The following is a 15,515-nucleotide window of genomic DNA, read 5'->3' as shown; positions in this document are numbered from 1 at the left end:
TGATAAGACTGTGAGCAAATCATGATTTTCTCATGGTTTGTCATTGTTCAGTACATTTCAGTGAATTTAATGGAATAAGTTTGTTTAGCATCTGACTTGCTACGTTGAATTTCCAAATCTGAAACTGAAGTTGTGCTGCTTCCTTGTGCTTGGATACTGACTGACTGAGCATAACTCTTCCAATCAGATTTCTGGCGCAACTGATTGCAGCAAATGAATACAGAGTTTGTTTCCTAACCCCATCTGAGCATCTGAGCTCAGAAGTCTCATTCAGAGAGCATTTGTTTTGGTAAAACTCTCTTATTTTAATGTTTGAAGAAAGTAAACACAAAAGTCACTCAAACACGGTCTGGCAAATTTGTTTAAAAGTTGAGATGATGATTTGCTGAATTGTTTTATATTAGTTTCCCTGTTCTACTCAGCACCCACACAAGAAAAACCAAATGTTCTGGTTTATTCTAAATATCTGTGAGCTGGAAAGACACGGTGAGTGTAGCTATGCAAATGAGCATGCACAGAAACCTGCTTTGTCTCTAGAATTAAGGAGAGCCACAATCCATAGATCTTTAGGTCTCCTCTAACCTAGTCTTTAAACTATGTTTGGAAATTGAGTTTAAGCATGGTTCCATCTAAATCAGTTCCTAATACAGTTTGGCTAAGCAATGCTTGTGGGAAAAATCTGTGTAATAACCATGCTTTAAAAACATGTTCTAGCTTCTTTCCTATGGTCTGACCACATGGTTTTGGTGATATACAGCCAATCCATGTGATAATCTATTCAAACAACAAACAAACAGGCATCATAGTTCAGTAACATGGCTATAGCATGGATAGTTCCTGTCTACAACTGGTCAGGGGACTATGACCTTAATACACCTTAATAGACCTTGACGAGGACTTAAATTCTCATAGACTATTTCCCAGGCTCCCCAGCCCCTCGTTGCCCACGGGGCATGCTGGGGCTCAGGGCTTCAGCTCTGCAGAGAGGGGGGCTCTCAGGGCTTCAGCACCTGGGGGGAGGGGACATTGACCCTCTGAAACCGACTCACAGCCCCCTAGTGGGCTGCAGACCTGCCAGTTCAGAACCATAACAGCATCGGGCTGGAGACAATGTTTGAAAATATTTACCAGAGCTCTGCTCCAGAGAGCTCCAGCTGAATTTAAGCCCTGCCCTTGGCTTAAAGTAAAATGTTCTGTGTAGACATGCCTTTTAATTGTTCCAGGGATTTTCTTTGGGCCTGTTTACACTACAAAAGGTACCATGCTATGATACCTTATTATGACACAGTTGTGCTTTAGAGCCTGTGTGGAAGGAAAAAAACTTGTCATAACACTGTACTCTGACACAGGACATTTGCAAGTTAGTCAGGTCCTTATTGTTGCACACTGGCCAGGTCGGAGCATCAGATTCATAGATTTTACGACCAGAAGGAACCATGAGACTGAAATCCTGCAATACACAGGCCATAGAATTTGATCCAGTTAAAGGCTAGAACATGGTTGTTAAATGTGGTTCAAACTCAAACAGATCAAATTACTAATTTAAAGAGACGGCTCATGTGAGTAAGCAATACTCAGCCTGAGTGAGGGCTGCCGAATCTGCCTCTTTATGATTGGGATGTGGAAACTTGACAACACTTTGCTAGCCAACAAAATAAGTTATTGTGCAAGAGCAGCTTTAGTGGTGAACCAGGATGTCCAAGGGTCAAATGATAATTGTAGGATAATCAGTCCAGGGGAAAGAAACCTCACTACACAAATAAGCATTTCCAGAGCTTTAAGTTTGCTTCTGAAGCTAGGGCACTTCTATGAAAATATGTGAGCTGGCAAAGTATTGAGAGGCCTAGTATGCAAATAAGTGCCAGAGGAAGATTTCAGAATTCTTATTTCCAGTACTACCACAGAATGGACCTTTTCAGGCTGAGGTAGGGTTTATGCAGGTCAACCACACATACAAATAAGTCAATAGTCATTATATGGAGAAATGACAGGACCTGTTATGTTTAATAGGCATTTAATGATAAATATAAATCCATTGCTTTAAAAACCTACAAGTTTCACAATTTATCCCACTCATTTTATCGTCCATTCTGCTACTACGGCCCCCTGCCCATGTCCTTGTTTTGATCTAAGAGTAACTACGAGGAAAAAAAGGGGGGGAGGGAGGGATTTTCAAACACAGGTACCTAAATTGCACTTGCAATGTATGTGTGTATACCTGCAAACATGCCCATTGCATGCATAAAACAAGCAGGTTCATGTTGCCTGTTTGCAGAGTTTAGGTTCACAAGCTGTGGTGTACAAGACACCACCTTTATTGGACAGCCTCCTTCCTTAAGAAGTTGCCCCAAAGTACCGTCCAAGGAGACTAGTGCAGTTTTCTCCATTTCTATTAGAAGACACCTCCCCAAAGCAACCTACCTTGAAAAATTTTCCTTTGAAAACAGATTTTGCTAGATACTTTTCCATGTGTAAATTCATATTTTGCAAATATACAAATGCCATTTTGGTAAGTTCCATTTAGCTGCCTATGTTTGAAAGTTTAGCTATCAATGAAAGTTAGGATAATGTGAAATATATGGTTATATTTCCATTAAGCAGAATTGAGTACAAGAAGCTACAGTATATTAATTCTTTTCATTATTTTAAGTTGTCTTCATTATTAGTGCACATTGCTTTGACTTGTAAATGCTTCAGGCTCAGTGATAGGTACAGTACTGTGCATGCAGTGTGCTTAATTGAATAAGGCAAAATGGTAATAAAGTTACTTCATTAAAAGGGAATAATCATATCTCTTATTGCATTAATAGGCCATTCTTTTCCCTTGTTTCTACACAGGGAAGCTATCCAGTCCATTCAGCATATGTGTGCATTTGTGGGTTGTTGGGTTTTTTTTTTTCAAATTAATTTACATGCTTTAGATACTTAAATCAATCACTCTTTATAAATAGCACCTTGGTATTTGCAGATTTAGACTGAGTCTAGAAATTGTTCCATGTGCCTGCAGGATGTAGGATCAAGGCCAATTTGGAACATTTTAACCCAGAGGAAATGTAAAGCAGACTTGCCAATTCCATGTAAAGCAGGCTAGACATATAGCCCTTATTTTAGCTTTAATGGGACTGTTCGAGCTGAGTAGGGACTGTGGGCCCTGATTCAAAGCCCAATGAGGCCAATGAAAAGACCCTCATGGATTTTCAGTGGGCTTCATGTCAGGCCCTACATTGGGTAGAATAAGGTTTTATGTACATAGAAAGGAAAAAACAAACTCAAAGGCTCTTTTAAGCATGACCTGCCCAACTATTGACATTTTGACATATCCCATGGCAATAAGCAAAATGAACCATAAAATATCTTATTTACTCTGTACATCACAGGGTCTTATGCTGACAGGGGTGACAATCTCCCCCCGGCATCTCAGGAGACCAGCCTCACATTCAGTCATTGTCCTACTGGTGACTTTCCCATTCATTTCAATGCAAATGCTTATTCCTCCCTTGTCGCATTGCCCAGCTTCTCGGCACACACATCTGTTGGTTTGAGCTTAAAAAAAAACACACATACCCCAATATTAGTATCTCTTCCACTGAAAGAAAAACAGACTCATAACCTGCCTCGCTTCAGAAATTGTCCCATTAACTGAGCAATTAGTAGGAGCTCCTGCTCTCGTTCAGATGTAATCATATTCAGGTTCAGTGAAGAAACTACAAACACATTCAAACAGCAGTTCTATTGTAACATAAGTCATAAGTGTGTATTGGGGCTGCTGCTAGTCTGAGCAGTACTTGCTGAGGATGACTGAGAGTACAGCACTCTCCTACTCATTTGAAATTACTGCTTGAAAAAATATTGCATGGATTATTATTTATCTGATGGACAAGAGGCTTAAAGAACATATAAGATGACAGATCCTGCGCCAGAGAGTAACAAGCTAAGGCACTGATCCTGCAAACTCTACATATGTATATAATTTTACTAATAAGTAATCTCACTGATGTCAATGGATCGGCTCAAATAAGTAAATGTATGCACATTTGTATGCAAATGTATGCATAAGCGTTCACAGGATCAGGGCCTAAATAGCAACATACAAACAATAAGGGATATGGAGATTTCTTTTCCATTTGTGTGTTGTTTTTTTAGGTTTAACCTAGTCCCACAGTTGTCCTTATTTAAGGCTTAGTTATTTTGACTGTCTATTTGTTTATTCTTTTTCCTGATTTCTTCTCTTTCTATTTTAACTCTTTTTACCCATTTTCTGTCTTCAAAAACAGTGTTTGCTAAGGATCACTGCTTGAACCCACTAGACAAGAGATAAAAATATGTTTTTTGAGTTTTATTATAGAAATATAACAACAACTAGTATGTATGTGGGGATCTCAAAGCATTTAACAAACACTAATTCTGGTCACCCTAGGTCAAAAGAGATGTAATAGAAACAGGGGAGATTCAGAGACCAGTGATAAGAATAATTAGGGGCCTGGAAGAACTTCTAATTGATGACAGACTGAAAAGATTTGGACTGTTTACTTTAGAAAAGAGAGTATAATGTATGAGTATGTATGAGAGTATAGAGCATAGACCAGGCACTTCTCTTCACCTTTTCTCAGAATGAAGGACCAAGGGGACGTTCAATGAAACTGAAAGGCAGTAATTTTTGAACCAATGAAAGGAAATACTTTTTCCACATAATATGTAATTAGCCACTGAATTCATTGCCACAAGATAACATTGAGGGCAAGCGCTCAGCGGGATGCAGAAAAGGATTGGACATTGCCATGGATAGTGACAACATCCAGAGTTAAGATGAGTAAGGATTTAATAACAAACACCGGGGTGAAATCATGGCCCCATCAAAGTCAATGGGAGTTTTGCCCTTTACTTCAGTGCAGTCAAGATTTCACCCCAAAGGTTCTAGAAGGGATATCAAATTTCATGCTCCAATCTCTAATTAATGGGAGTTAGCAAGAAACTTTCCCTATTATTCCACAATTAGTTCCTACAGGCTTTTTCCAGCATAGAAGCATTTGGTCGCTGTCAGAGCAGGGCACAGGACTAGATGGGCCTCAGCTCTGATTCAGGAGGGCAATTCCTATGTTCCAAACACCTCTGGAAGGTAGGTAGGAATTATTATATCTATTTTACAGATGGGTAAATGGAGACACATCAAGCCAGGAGCAGAGTCATGGATAGTTTTCCTTTTATTCACAGGCAGCTTCTCCTAATATACCCATGTTAACTGTGAGGACTCTCTTACCATCACATGTTTCCCACAAATGACATGAGCCACAAGGTTTTGCAGCTACAGCAGGCATTCTGCAGTTTTCCTCACTGGTCAAAGAGTATTTTCTGCCCATACACTCAAGAGCGTACATCTTACACACAGTTAAGGCCGTGTTTCTCTTGCTTCTCTCATCTGTGGCACAGACATCCAGAGACGGTCTGAAAAGAAAAGCAGAAATCACATCATTTACTTCTGCTTTATCTTGGTACCTCTTAAAAAGGGGGGAGAAACTGTTATATTCTGATCTCACGTACATTGGTGAATCCCCAGTGACTTCAGTGAAGTTACTCATGGCTTACACCCAGGTAAGTGAGATCAGAATTAGGCTCTTTCTCTCTCTCTCTCTCTTCATCACAGGTATGCTGTGCCTAACTTAAGACCTTTATCTGCCCTTTGAAATCTCTGTGAATTTTTCCACTGATTTCAATTGGAGCATGCTTTAGCCTTTAGGCCCAGATCCACCAACGTATTTAGGCATATAAACCCCAGATTTAAGTGCCTAAATGTCAGTTGTAGGCATCACTGCTATCCACACCCTCTTGATAGCTAAAATCAGTTGCTTCTACCATTTGCTATTTTAAAAACACATAGTAGACTTACTGTATTGCCTTATTTGTCTGAAAATAACAAATTTCAACACCTGATTTTTACAATACTTACAAAAATTTGTATACGAGGCTGTTTAATTTAGCTGAAAAGAAAAGACTAAGGGGAAGATCCTAACTCACTGGTCTGCCTGCTTTGTAATGCTTCAGCAATCCAAAGCAAGTGAAAAGCTGATTGAACCAGCTGGTGAGGATTCCCCCAGGGCAAGGATATACCATGGGAAGGGATGTGGCTGGAACATGCTGCACTCCAGCAATCCCCTTGTTGCAAAATAGCCCTTTGGGAACTGCTGCAGCCAGGCATAATTTAGGGCCTCCTTGATGCTTGGAGACAGAATATTAGGATGCATATGGAATGGGATGAATGATAATGTAGAGAATAATATATTGCCATTATATAAATCAATGGTACCTTCAACTAGAACACAATGCACAGTGCTGGTCACCCCTTTTCAAAAAGGAGTTTGCAGAGTTTGGAGGGGGTTCAGAGAAGAGTGACAAGTATGATTAGGGATAAGGAAAAAACTCTCATAGGAAGAGTGATTGAAAAGACTGGGATTGTTCAGTGTAGAAAGGAGATGAATTAGAGGTGACATGATAAATGTCTATAAAATAAAGAATGGTCTAGGGAAGGTAAATTGGGAACTTCTGTTCTTCCTGTCCTCTAACAGAAGAAAAAGGGGACATTAAATGAAACTGAAAGGTGAGAAAATCAAAACTTATAAAAGGAAATAGAATCATAGAAATATAGAACCAGAAAGGACCTCAATAGGTCATCTAGTCCAGTCCCCTGCACTGAGGCAGGAATAAGTATCATCTCAACTATCCCTGACAGGTGTTTGTTTAACCTGTTTTTAAAAATCTCCAATGATGGTGATTCCACAACCTACCGAGGTAATTTGATCCAGGGCTTAACTACCCTGAGAGTTAGGAATTTTTTCCTAATGTCTAACCTGAATATCCTTGGGTGAAATTTGAGCCCATTACTTCTAGTCCCACCCTCAGTGGATAAGAAGAACACTTTATCTTCCTTCTCTTTAAAACAAACTTTTATGTACTTGAAAACTATCATGTCCCACCCTCACAATTCTCTTCTCCAAATCAAACAAACCCAATTTTTTCAGTCTTTCCTTGTAGGTAATGTTTTCTAGACCTTTAATCATTTTTGCTGGTCTCCTCTGGTCTTTCTCCAGTTGGTCCACATCTTTCTTGAAGAGTGGTGCCCAGAACTGGACACTCTACTCCAGTTAAGGCTTAATCAGTGCTGACTAGAATGGAAGAATTACTTCTCGTGTGTTGCTTATGACACTCCTGCTAATCTCAGAATGGGGGGGTGTTCACTTTTTTTGCAGCAGTATTACATTGCTGACTCACACTGAATTTGTGATCCACTATAAGCCTCAGCTCCTTTTCTGCAGTAATCTTTCCTAGGTAGTCATTCCCCATTTTGTATTTATGCTATTGATACTTCTTTCTTATCTATAGTACTTTGCATTTGTCTTTATTGAATTTCATTCTATTTATTTCAGATCATTTCTCGAGTTCGTAAAGGTCATTTTGAATTCTAATCCTCTCCTCCAAAGCACTTGCAACCCCTCCAACCTTGGTATCATCCACAAAGTTTATAAATATACTCTCTTATCCATTTTCCAAATCATTTATTAAGCTATTGAATAGAACTAGACCCACTTGATATGCCCTTCCAACTTGACTGTGAACCATTGATAACTGCTCTGAGTTCAATTTTCCAGCCAGCTCTATACCCACCTTTATAGTAGGTTTGTCTTGGCTATATTTCCCTAGTTTGTTTAAGAGAAGGTCATGAGAGACTGTATCAAAAGCCTTACTAAAGTTGAGGTATTTCACATCTACCACTTCCCCCTATCCACAAGGCTTGTTAACCTGTAAAAGAAGGTGATTAGGTTAATTTGACATGATTTGTTCTTGACAAATCCATGTTGATTTTATACCAATCACTTTATTATTGTCTAGGTATTTTTATTTGTTTGATTATTTGCTATATTATCTTTCCAGATATCAAAGTTAAACGCACTGGTCTATAATTCCCTGGGTTGTCCTTATTCCCCTTTTTATAAACAGGTACTGTATTTTCCTATGGGAGGGCCCATTCAGTCCTGCCTCTGTTCAATCCCACAAATGACTCAGACTTTGTGCTTGTAAAACACCTGATGCAGTCTATTTACAAAATTAGTTTCCACCATCCTTACACGCTATATAGCCTTACACCTACAGTCCTAAGGAGCTCTCAGCTTCAGAGGGAGAAGGAAGGACCTATCTACCTCCTCTCAATTCCTTCCTGTGCCTTTTGTATTATCTGCCTAATGGCCTAATTACCCTCTTAGTTCTCCTCAGCCATCACTTAAGCACAGCTCTTATTAATGAGGTCTACCAGGAGCATAGCCATAGGTGGCCCACCCACTTAGCATCCAGGCCCACCCAAATCTGAGCAGGGGTGTAGTGCTGCCACAGCAGCCCTGAGCATCACTCGGGCACTTGAAATCCAGGATGGAGTGCAGGCAGGGCCAGATCCCCTGAATCCACAAGCTGGGAGTGGGTGAGTTGTCCCAGACAGGGAGTATGCCTCGTGGAGGCAGATCTGTGTGGGGCTAGCACTGGGGCCGGAGCGGAGTGAAGCCAGGCCAGACGCCAAGATGCATGACTGGGCTGGGCGCTGGAGACCAGAGCAGCAGCATGCAGTGCAGGAAGCACGGGCACACAGATGCACCGACAGGACAGAGGGACATGGCCAGCTGGGCAGGCAGACTGACACCAAGCTGGGGTCAGCAGGGGTGGGCGGAACTTGAGCCCCGGTGAGACACCCCACCCCCTGGGTTTGCCCTGCACCCTGTGCGCCCCGGGCAGCCTTGTCTTCTGATGCCTTCTGAGCGGTAAGGGCTGGCTGGAGGGGGTAGGGGAAGGTGTGCCCCCAGATTCCTCCTGTCCCCCCCCACAACTCCGATCCCTCCTGCACCCCAGTCCCATCATCCCTGTGCTCCCAACTCCAGGCTCTGCTATGCCCCCAAGTTCTGCCATCTCACCCATGTCCTGTGCCCCCCCTGGGTCCCACCCCTTCCTCAACTACGGCCCCTTGGCCTCCCCCCCTGTCCAGCCCCTCCCTTGCCCCAGTTTTCCCTCCCCACTCTGGATAAACTTTCTCTCTTCCCAAGATGGTGAGGCTCAGGGAATCTGTTTCCCTGCCTGGGTACCCTGCGAGGCTGGGCTTGGGGTAGCCTTCAGACTCTGCTCAACTGAAGTGGGGGGTCAGTTCCTATCCTCTCCCTCTGCCCTAAGGAATGTGAAGAATTTCAGCCCAAAGGCTACCCACACTGGAGCATTGGGGTGGGGTTGTGGGCCCATGCACATGCCCAGCTCGGCAGGTGAAACCCTGTGTTTGGGGGCACCAGGACTAGGAAGAGGGTGTGGCATCGGGGGAGAAGCTAGCACAGTCTGTCATTGCCCGCCCACTGGAAGGTCAGGGCTCACCCAAATTTCCACTCCTAGCTACACCACTGTGGTCTACTCTAGAGTAATTAATTAGATTCACAGTGACTAGAGTGGTGGATCAGCGGTCATTGCCCAGTATTCTGCTGTATTTCTCTTTTCCAGTCTTCTGGGATCTCTCCCATTCTCTACAATTTCTCCAAGGTAATTGTTAATAGCTCAGAGATCTTTTCTTATATTTTAAATTAGACTGTGGAATTCAGTGTCATGTGATGTCAAAGAGGGATTAGACATTTGTATGGATAACAAGACTATAGTTTTGGAAGGATATTAAACCTTCTGCTTCAGGGTTGAAACCAATGTCTAGCTATTGGGGATTAGGATAAAACTCTCATGTGGAGCAGATTATCTCACATCTGCCTCCTGTGGGGTTTTTCACTTTCCTACATCTGGTGCTAACCACTGTCAGAGACAGGGCAGTGGACTAGATGAACCATGGGGTCTGACCCACTGGAGCAACTCCTGTGTAATCTGTCATTGCTCCCACATTTCCTCAGCTGGGCTGAGTGGAGGCTGAGTTGTCTCCACAGCAAACTAAGGTACTACCAGGTTCAGAGTAAGAGAACAAACTCAAATTACATCCTTTAATCCTTACATGGCAGTACACTAAATACCAACTGACTAGATGCCTATTCCATCTAATCTTTTTTAATAATTGATTTATTCTCTCTGCTAAAATGTTGGGGTGGGGTGGGTTTTCTTTCTTTCTTTCTTTCTTTCTTTCTTTCTTTCTTTCTTTCTTTCTTTCTTTCTTTCTTTCTGAGAAATAGTGAACTGTTTACTTACTTTTCTGCCACTTTGAACAAAATGTGTCAAAGGCTAAAAAGAATTATAAACCATGAGCCAAATCCAGATCTTTGCATAAGTGGCTGCAACACTACTGACTTCCAAGACTACATTGGTTACACAGAGCACAGTTTAACAGAGCATTACACATTGTTTATCTTAGGCACTGAGAAGGCCCCCATCACCATAGTATCTGAGCACCTCCTAATCTGTAAGGTATTTATCCTCAATACTCCCCTGTGAGGTAGAGCAGCACTATTATCCCCCTTTTACAGATGGGGAATGGGGCACAGAGACTAAGGGTCAGATTTTTAAAGGTATTTAAGCATCTCAAGATACAGTTAGGTGCCTAATGGGATTCTCAAAAGCAAGATGCCTATCTATATCTTTAGGTGCCTAAACACCTTTAAAAATCTATCCCTAAGTGACTTACTGAGGGTCACACTGGAAGTTTGGATTTAAAGCCATGTCCCAGGCTGTTGCCCTAACCACATGACCATCCTTCCTCATAGCACAGTGATGAATCAGATCTACTAAAACTGAATGAGGCCCATTAACTTTAACTTTCAGACATTCAAAATGTGCTAGTTAGAGCTTGTGTTGGCTAGGTGGCATTTTCAAAAATGCCTGAGTGACTTCGGAGCACAACTTCCATTGACAAGTCCCAATGACTTTAAGTCACTTAGAAGACTGAAAATCCTCTCCTTGATCCCATTGAATAGAACCTTTTTCCCTGAGCCACTCCACCAAAGTCATTAGGACTATTCATGTAATTAGTAATTGCTCACCAATAAGGAGCATACAGTTTAGCCCTGGGGCCAGATTCTCAAGAGTTCAGCTCACATTTAGGCATCTAAACAAGGGCCCGATTCTCAAAAGTGCTCAGTCCCCAGTGGCTCCCACTGTGATGGACATGGCCAGATTTCAAGAGCTCACGCCCAAAGTGCTCAGCTATTATGAAAATCTCACCCCGACTGTGAGTGCAGAGCAATTTTGAAAATCCAATTTTTACTGCCTGGTGGGGTCCCGGACACTTTTCTATTTTCTCACATTAAAAAAATAAATAAATCCGTGGTTGAGCCATTTGATTTCAAGCACAATAAAGGCCAATCCAAACCACAGCACCATTTGTTCCATTAGTAAAGTGACCCAGAGACTCAAAGCACTAAATAAATGAACAATAAACTCAAGCCAGCCTTCACATTATGAGGTGCAAAAAGGTGAGTTTAAGCACTCTGCTGGTGTCACAGACTGGCCTCTTCAAATTGCTGTGTAAATGGGAGCTCAGATTATTGCATCTCTCCTAGCTCTCCGGTCTCTCAGAAAAACCACCTGCTTTATTGCACATGCTTATTACTTGGAGAATTTATGTCCCAGGAGGACTTGGCTCTTACTCTTCCTTGATCTTATAAATATCCAGAATAGCATTTTATCTTTCCTTCCCTCCCCAATTTCACAGATCAAGTGGAGCTGAAATTATCCCTTTACCTTCAGCCATTTACCTAAGTTCCATCACTGCTAATGCCCACTGACAGGTAAGTGAAGAATAGGGATTGATTGAACGGTAATGTAAATAAAGCACAGTGACTTTCCCTGGTATAACTAAAGCTGTCTAATTTGTCATGGACTGAAATCCTGAGAAATTTAATTTGTCTTGAATGAAGTGAGAAAGTTATTGTCAATGTCAGGCAGAACTTACCCACACTCATAGGGCATTTTACATACACATTTCGACTGTTGCACTTTCTCCCATGGCTGACATTTAGGTTCTGTCAGTTCTGGTTTCACGCTGGGTACTAAAGTGAAAGAACACAGATAAAACCATTACAGATCAGAAAAATGAAGGCTATTAAATGGCAACTGTGGAATTATCCCCCTGCTTGCATTAAAAGGTACTGGATATTATACAATGCCATAAATTACAGCCTGCTGTAATTAAAATTATGTACGGTGTAGATGGAATTAACAGAATTTAAAAATGTAATAAACTCTGTAGCTAGTGCAACTGCTGAATGCTGCTTTAGCTCTGGGCCCAGAGACAGCCAGGGTAGGACGGATGTGAGCACTGTATGTGATTGTGGGATACTGAGACCACAGCCTATCATGCTGATCAATATTGTCTCATTGTTTCCTTTTCCTCCCCCATCAGTCTGTCTGTATTGACCTTTTGTCTCTTGTCTTCTACTTAGTGCATGCTCTTCTGGGCAGAGACTGTCTTTTTGTCCTTAATTTGTACAGCGCCTAGCACAATGATTATCCTGGTGATAATACAAATAATAAATAATACGCAAGTGCTGTCTACAATCTAAAATTCCACTTCCAATTTTACAGTAACTATCTATTTCTACTGTACTGATCAGCACTGAATAATAGTTAGCAATGTTGACATCTACTTTGCTGGTTTTCATCTACACTAGGTTTCAGAGTAAAAGCTCATCTGATGTGAATGGTGGAAGCTGAGACTTCAAATCTCTAGTTAGAAATATTCTGATTTGGAGGCTGCAGCCAATGGAAACTACAAATACCAGTTTGTGATCCTATATGCATAAAGACTAAAAATAAAGGCAAGAGTGGATCTTGTAGAACTCTATGGACATAGATGCTGGAACCGGGCTGCTGAGCGTGCTGCCACACCCCTTGGCTTGAAGTGGTTTCCATCATATACAGGCTTTACAGTTTGATTCAATGGCTCTCAGCATCACTCAGTGGTTTGAACATTGGTCTGCTAAACCCAGGGTTGTGAGTTCAATCCTTGAGGGGCCCATTTAGGGTTCTGTGGCAAAAATTGGGGGACTGGTCCTGCTTTGAGCAGGGGGTTGGACTAGATGATCTCCTGAGGTCCCTTCCAACCCTGATATTCTATGCAAGTGTCTATCCCCACTATACAAATTGTTCCAGCATCTCTGTCTATGAATTGTGTTTGGACTGTGCTCTGTGCTTTGGCCTGCTGTATAATATACTTCTGTATTCCACTTTGGCCTGTTGCATTATATTCCAAGCTTAAAAGTGAAAAAGGTCCTTTCTGAACTAACAGCCCTCCTGAGATTTCTCTAGCTAGTAACAGTCGGACTTTGCTAAATCTCTACAAAACTGTTTTCTGTAAGAGAAAGGTTTAACCTGGTTTGTGTTTTGGATCTTGGATCTTGTAATATCACTGAGCAGAACCACATTTTTAAAAAGAAATCTTTCTAACAATTTTAGGCTTACTTTAGCAAAATAGGGAAGAACAGATAACTGTCAAAGATGGTGGTGGGGGGGAATAACAAGAAGGAGAAAGAGAGAGAACTGTAGTAGAATTTTAATAAAAACACTAAGTCTAGTCCTGACTGAGTGTAGATGAGAAAATTATACCCCACCCCCCAAAAAAAAACAATTCCTGGGATCAGCAGATCAACCAGTCCTGTCTTTACTCTATAGTTTATAGCTAGAAAACTTAGTTATCTACTGACTATTCTTATCCCACTCTGTCTCAGAAAACCCAGTTATGTTTTATGTCATGCAAAATTACAATGATTCCCATTCTTCCTTTTTTAATTTAAGTGTTTGATCTAGTACATCCCCACTTTTTCTAATGCTTGTTTTTATGTACTTTCATTTGTTAAAAATGTTATATTATTGGATTGCTCTTCCATGCTCTTCCACCAGTGCAACTGTAATTCCAGGCTTGTCACACCCTGCTGGATGCATAAGGCTAGATCAGGGTGGGCAAACTTTTTGGCTGGAGGGCCACATCGGGGTTGCAAAACTGTATGGAGGGCCGGGTAGGGAAGGTTGTGCTTCCCCAACAGTCTGGCCCCGTCCCCTATCCACCCTCTCCCACTTCCTGCCCCCTGACTGCCTCCCTCAGTATCCCCAACCCATCTAACACCCCCGTTCCTTGTCCCCTAACCACACCCCCTGACTGCCCTGACCCCTATCCACACCCCTGCCCCTGATAGGCCCTGCAGGACTCCTACGCCGATACAACCACCTCTGATCCCTGTCCCCAGAGTGCTGGCGGCATGGCAAGCTGAGGCTGTGGGGAGAGGAGACAGCATCGGGAAGGGCCAGGGGCTAGCCTTCCCGGCTGGGAGCTCAAGGGCCCGGCAGGACAGCCCCGCAGGCCGTAGTTTGCCCATCTCTGGGCTAGATTATGATTTAAAGCTGTAGCTTACTAATGAGCTGGAGGGGTTGCTGTGAGACCCTTGTTAACATAGTTGGCCTTTGAAGACCATAAAGGAGCATCACAGCTTTCATTTTTTGTAAGAGTTCCTAGCCATTGTCTTTGCACAGAGTTTGAAAACATAAAGCAATGTAAGCTGATGAAAACCAGTTGCTAGGGTTGAAAGGAAAACCAGCTGGGCTACATTTCAGCAATAGGAGGTTGTTATATTTGGGATGTACTCCAGGAAGTGATTTTGCTATCCCTTCCCAAATCCTTAGGTTGGTCGTGTTCATGGTGGTGTGATAATGGAGGACAGAAACTTGTTTGGGGTAGTGGGTATGACAGGATGGTTGAGCCTTTAAAAAGAGCCAAGTCCAGCTCTCACCTGTGCCTGGTTTCCTCCCAAATCACATAACTGTAGGCAACAGCAAAGCCTGATAAGGAGGGGAAGCAAGATATATTAGATCCTGGTATTCACAGTAAAGAGGGACCTGGGAGTCTTACCACTAGACAAGCTGCAGGGGAACAGTAGTGGCTGTTAATCCTCTCCAAGCTAAAGTCTGGGAAGGGATTAACTGTAACCTAGGGGAAGAATTTGTGAGCACCAGTTCCCAGGGGAAAAAGTCACCTAAGCTCTAGTAAGAGGAGACAATGGAGAGCTAAGAGACAGTGTATAGAACTGGGAACAGATAGACGGAATCAGTCCTGAGGTGGCATGGATGAGAGAGGTTTCCTATTTGGATCTTAGGATATATTTCATGTGTTCATGAGACTATTAACCAGACCCCAGGGGAAGAGGCTTTGTTCTAAAACGTCCTCCCATCCATCTTCCCAGAAGTGGTGCAATCCTACCCAGAAAGGGTAGCAATCCCCTTACAACAGTGAGTGCAAACAATTGTTTATCAACCTTGCCCCAAAATGCTAAAGCCAGTGTCACTTCCCTAAAGGCTTGGATTGAGTGGCCTGCGGAAAAGGACCTAGGGGTGACAGTGGACGAGAAGCTGGATATGAGTCAGCAGTGTGCCCTTGTTGCCAAGAAGGCCAATGGCATTTTGGGATGTATAAGTAGGGGCATAGCGAGCAGATCGAGGGACGTGATCGTTCCCCTCTATTCGACATTGGTGAGGCCTCATCTGGAGTACTGTGTCCAGTTTTGGGCCCCACACTACAGGAA

At 42.4% G+C, this 15,515-nt stretch overlaps 1 protein-coding gene across 1 annotated transcript in view; it reads right to left on the bottom strand.

The window, feature by feature from the left end:
* Positions 1–1,997: 1,997 nt before the first annotated feature.
* Positions 1,998–15,515, bottom strand: part of C7 (complement C7) — a 37,248-nt gene continuing 23,730 nt past the window's right edge. Inside the window, exons 16-18 of the mRNA XM_038402693.2 lie at positions 11,897–11,993; positions 5,258–5,442; positions 1,998–3,543 (exon numbers count right to left, since the gene is read on the bottom strand). Coding sequence (XP_038258621.1) covers positions 3,356–3,543; positions 5,258–5,442; positions 11,897–11,993 — 470 coding nt within the window. The 3' untranslated portion in view covers positions 1,998–3,355. The remainder of the gene's footprint in view (positions 3,544–5,257; positions 5,443–11,896; positions 11,994–15,515) is intronic.

This window comes from Dermochelys coriacea, chromosome 5, assembly GCF_009764565.3.
Source record: "Dermochelys coriacea isolate rDerCor1 chromosome 5, rDerCor1.pri.v4, whole genome shotgun sequence".
Classification (NCBI taxonomy): Eukaryota; Metazoa; Chordata; order Testudines; family Dermochelyidae; genus Dermochelys; species Dermochelys coriacea.
This window is presented reverse-complemented; position numbering and strand designations above follow the sequence as displayed.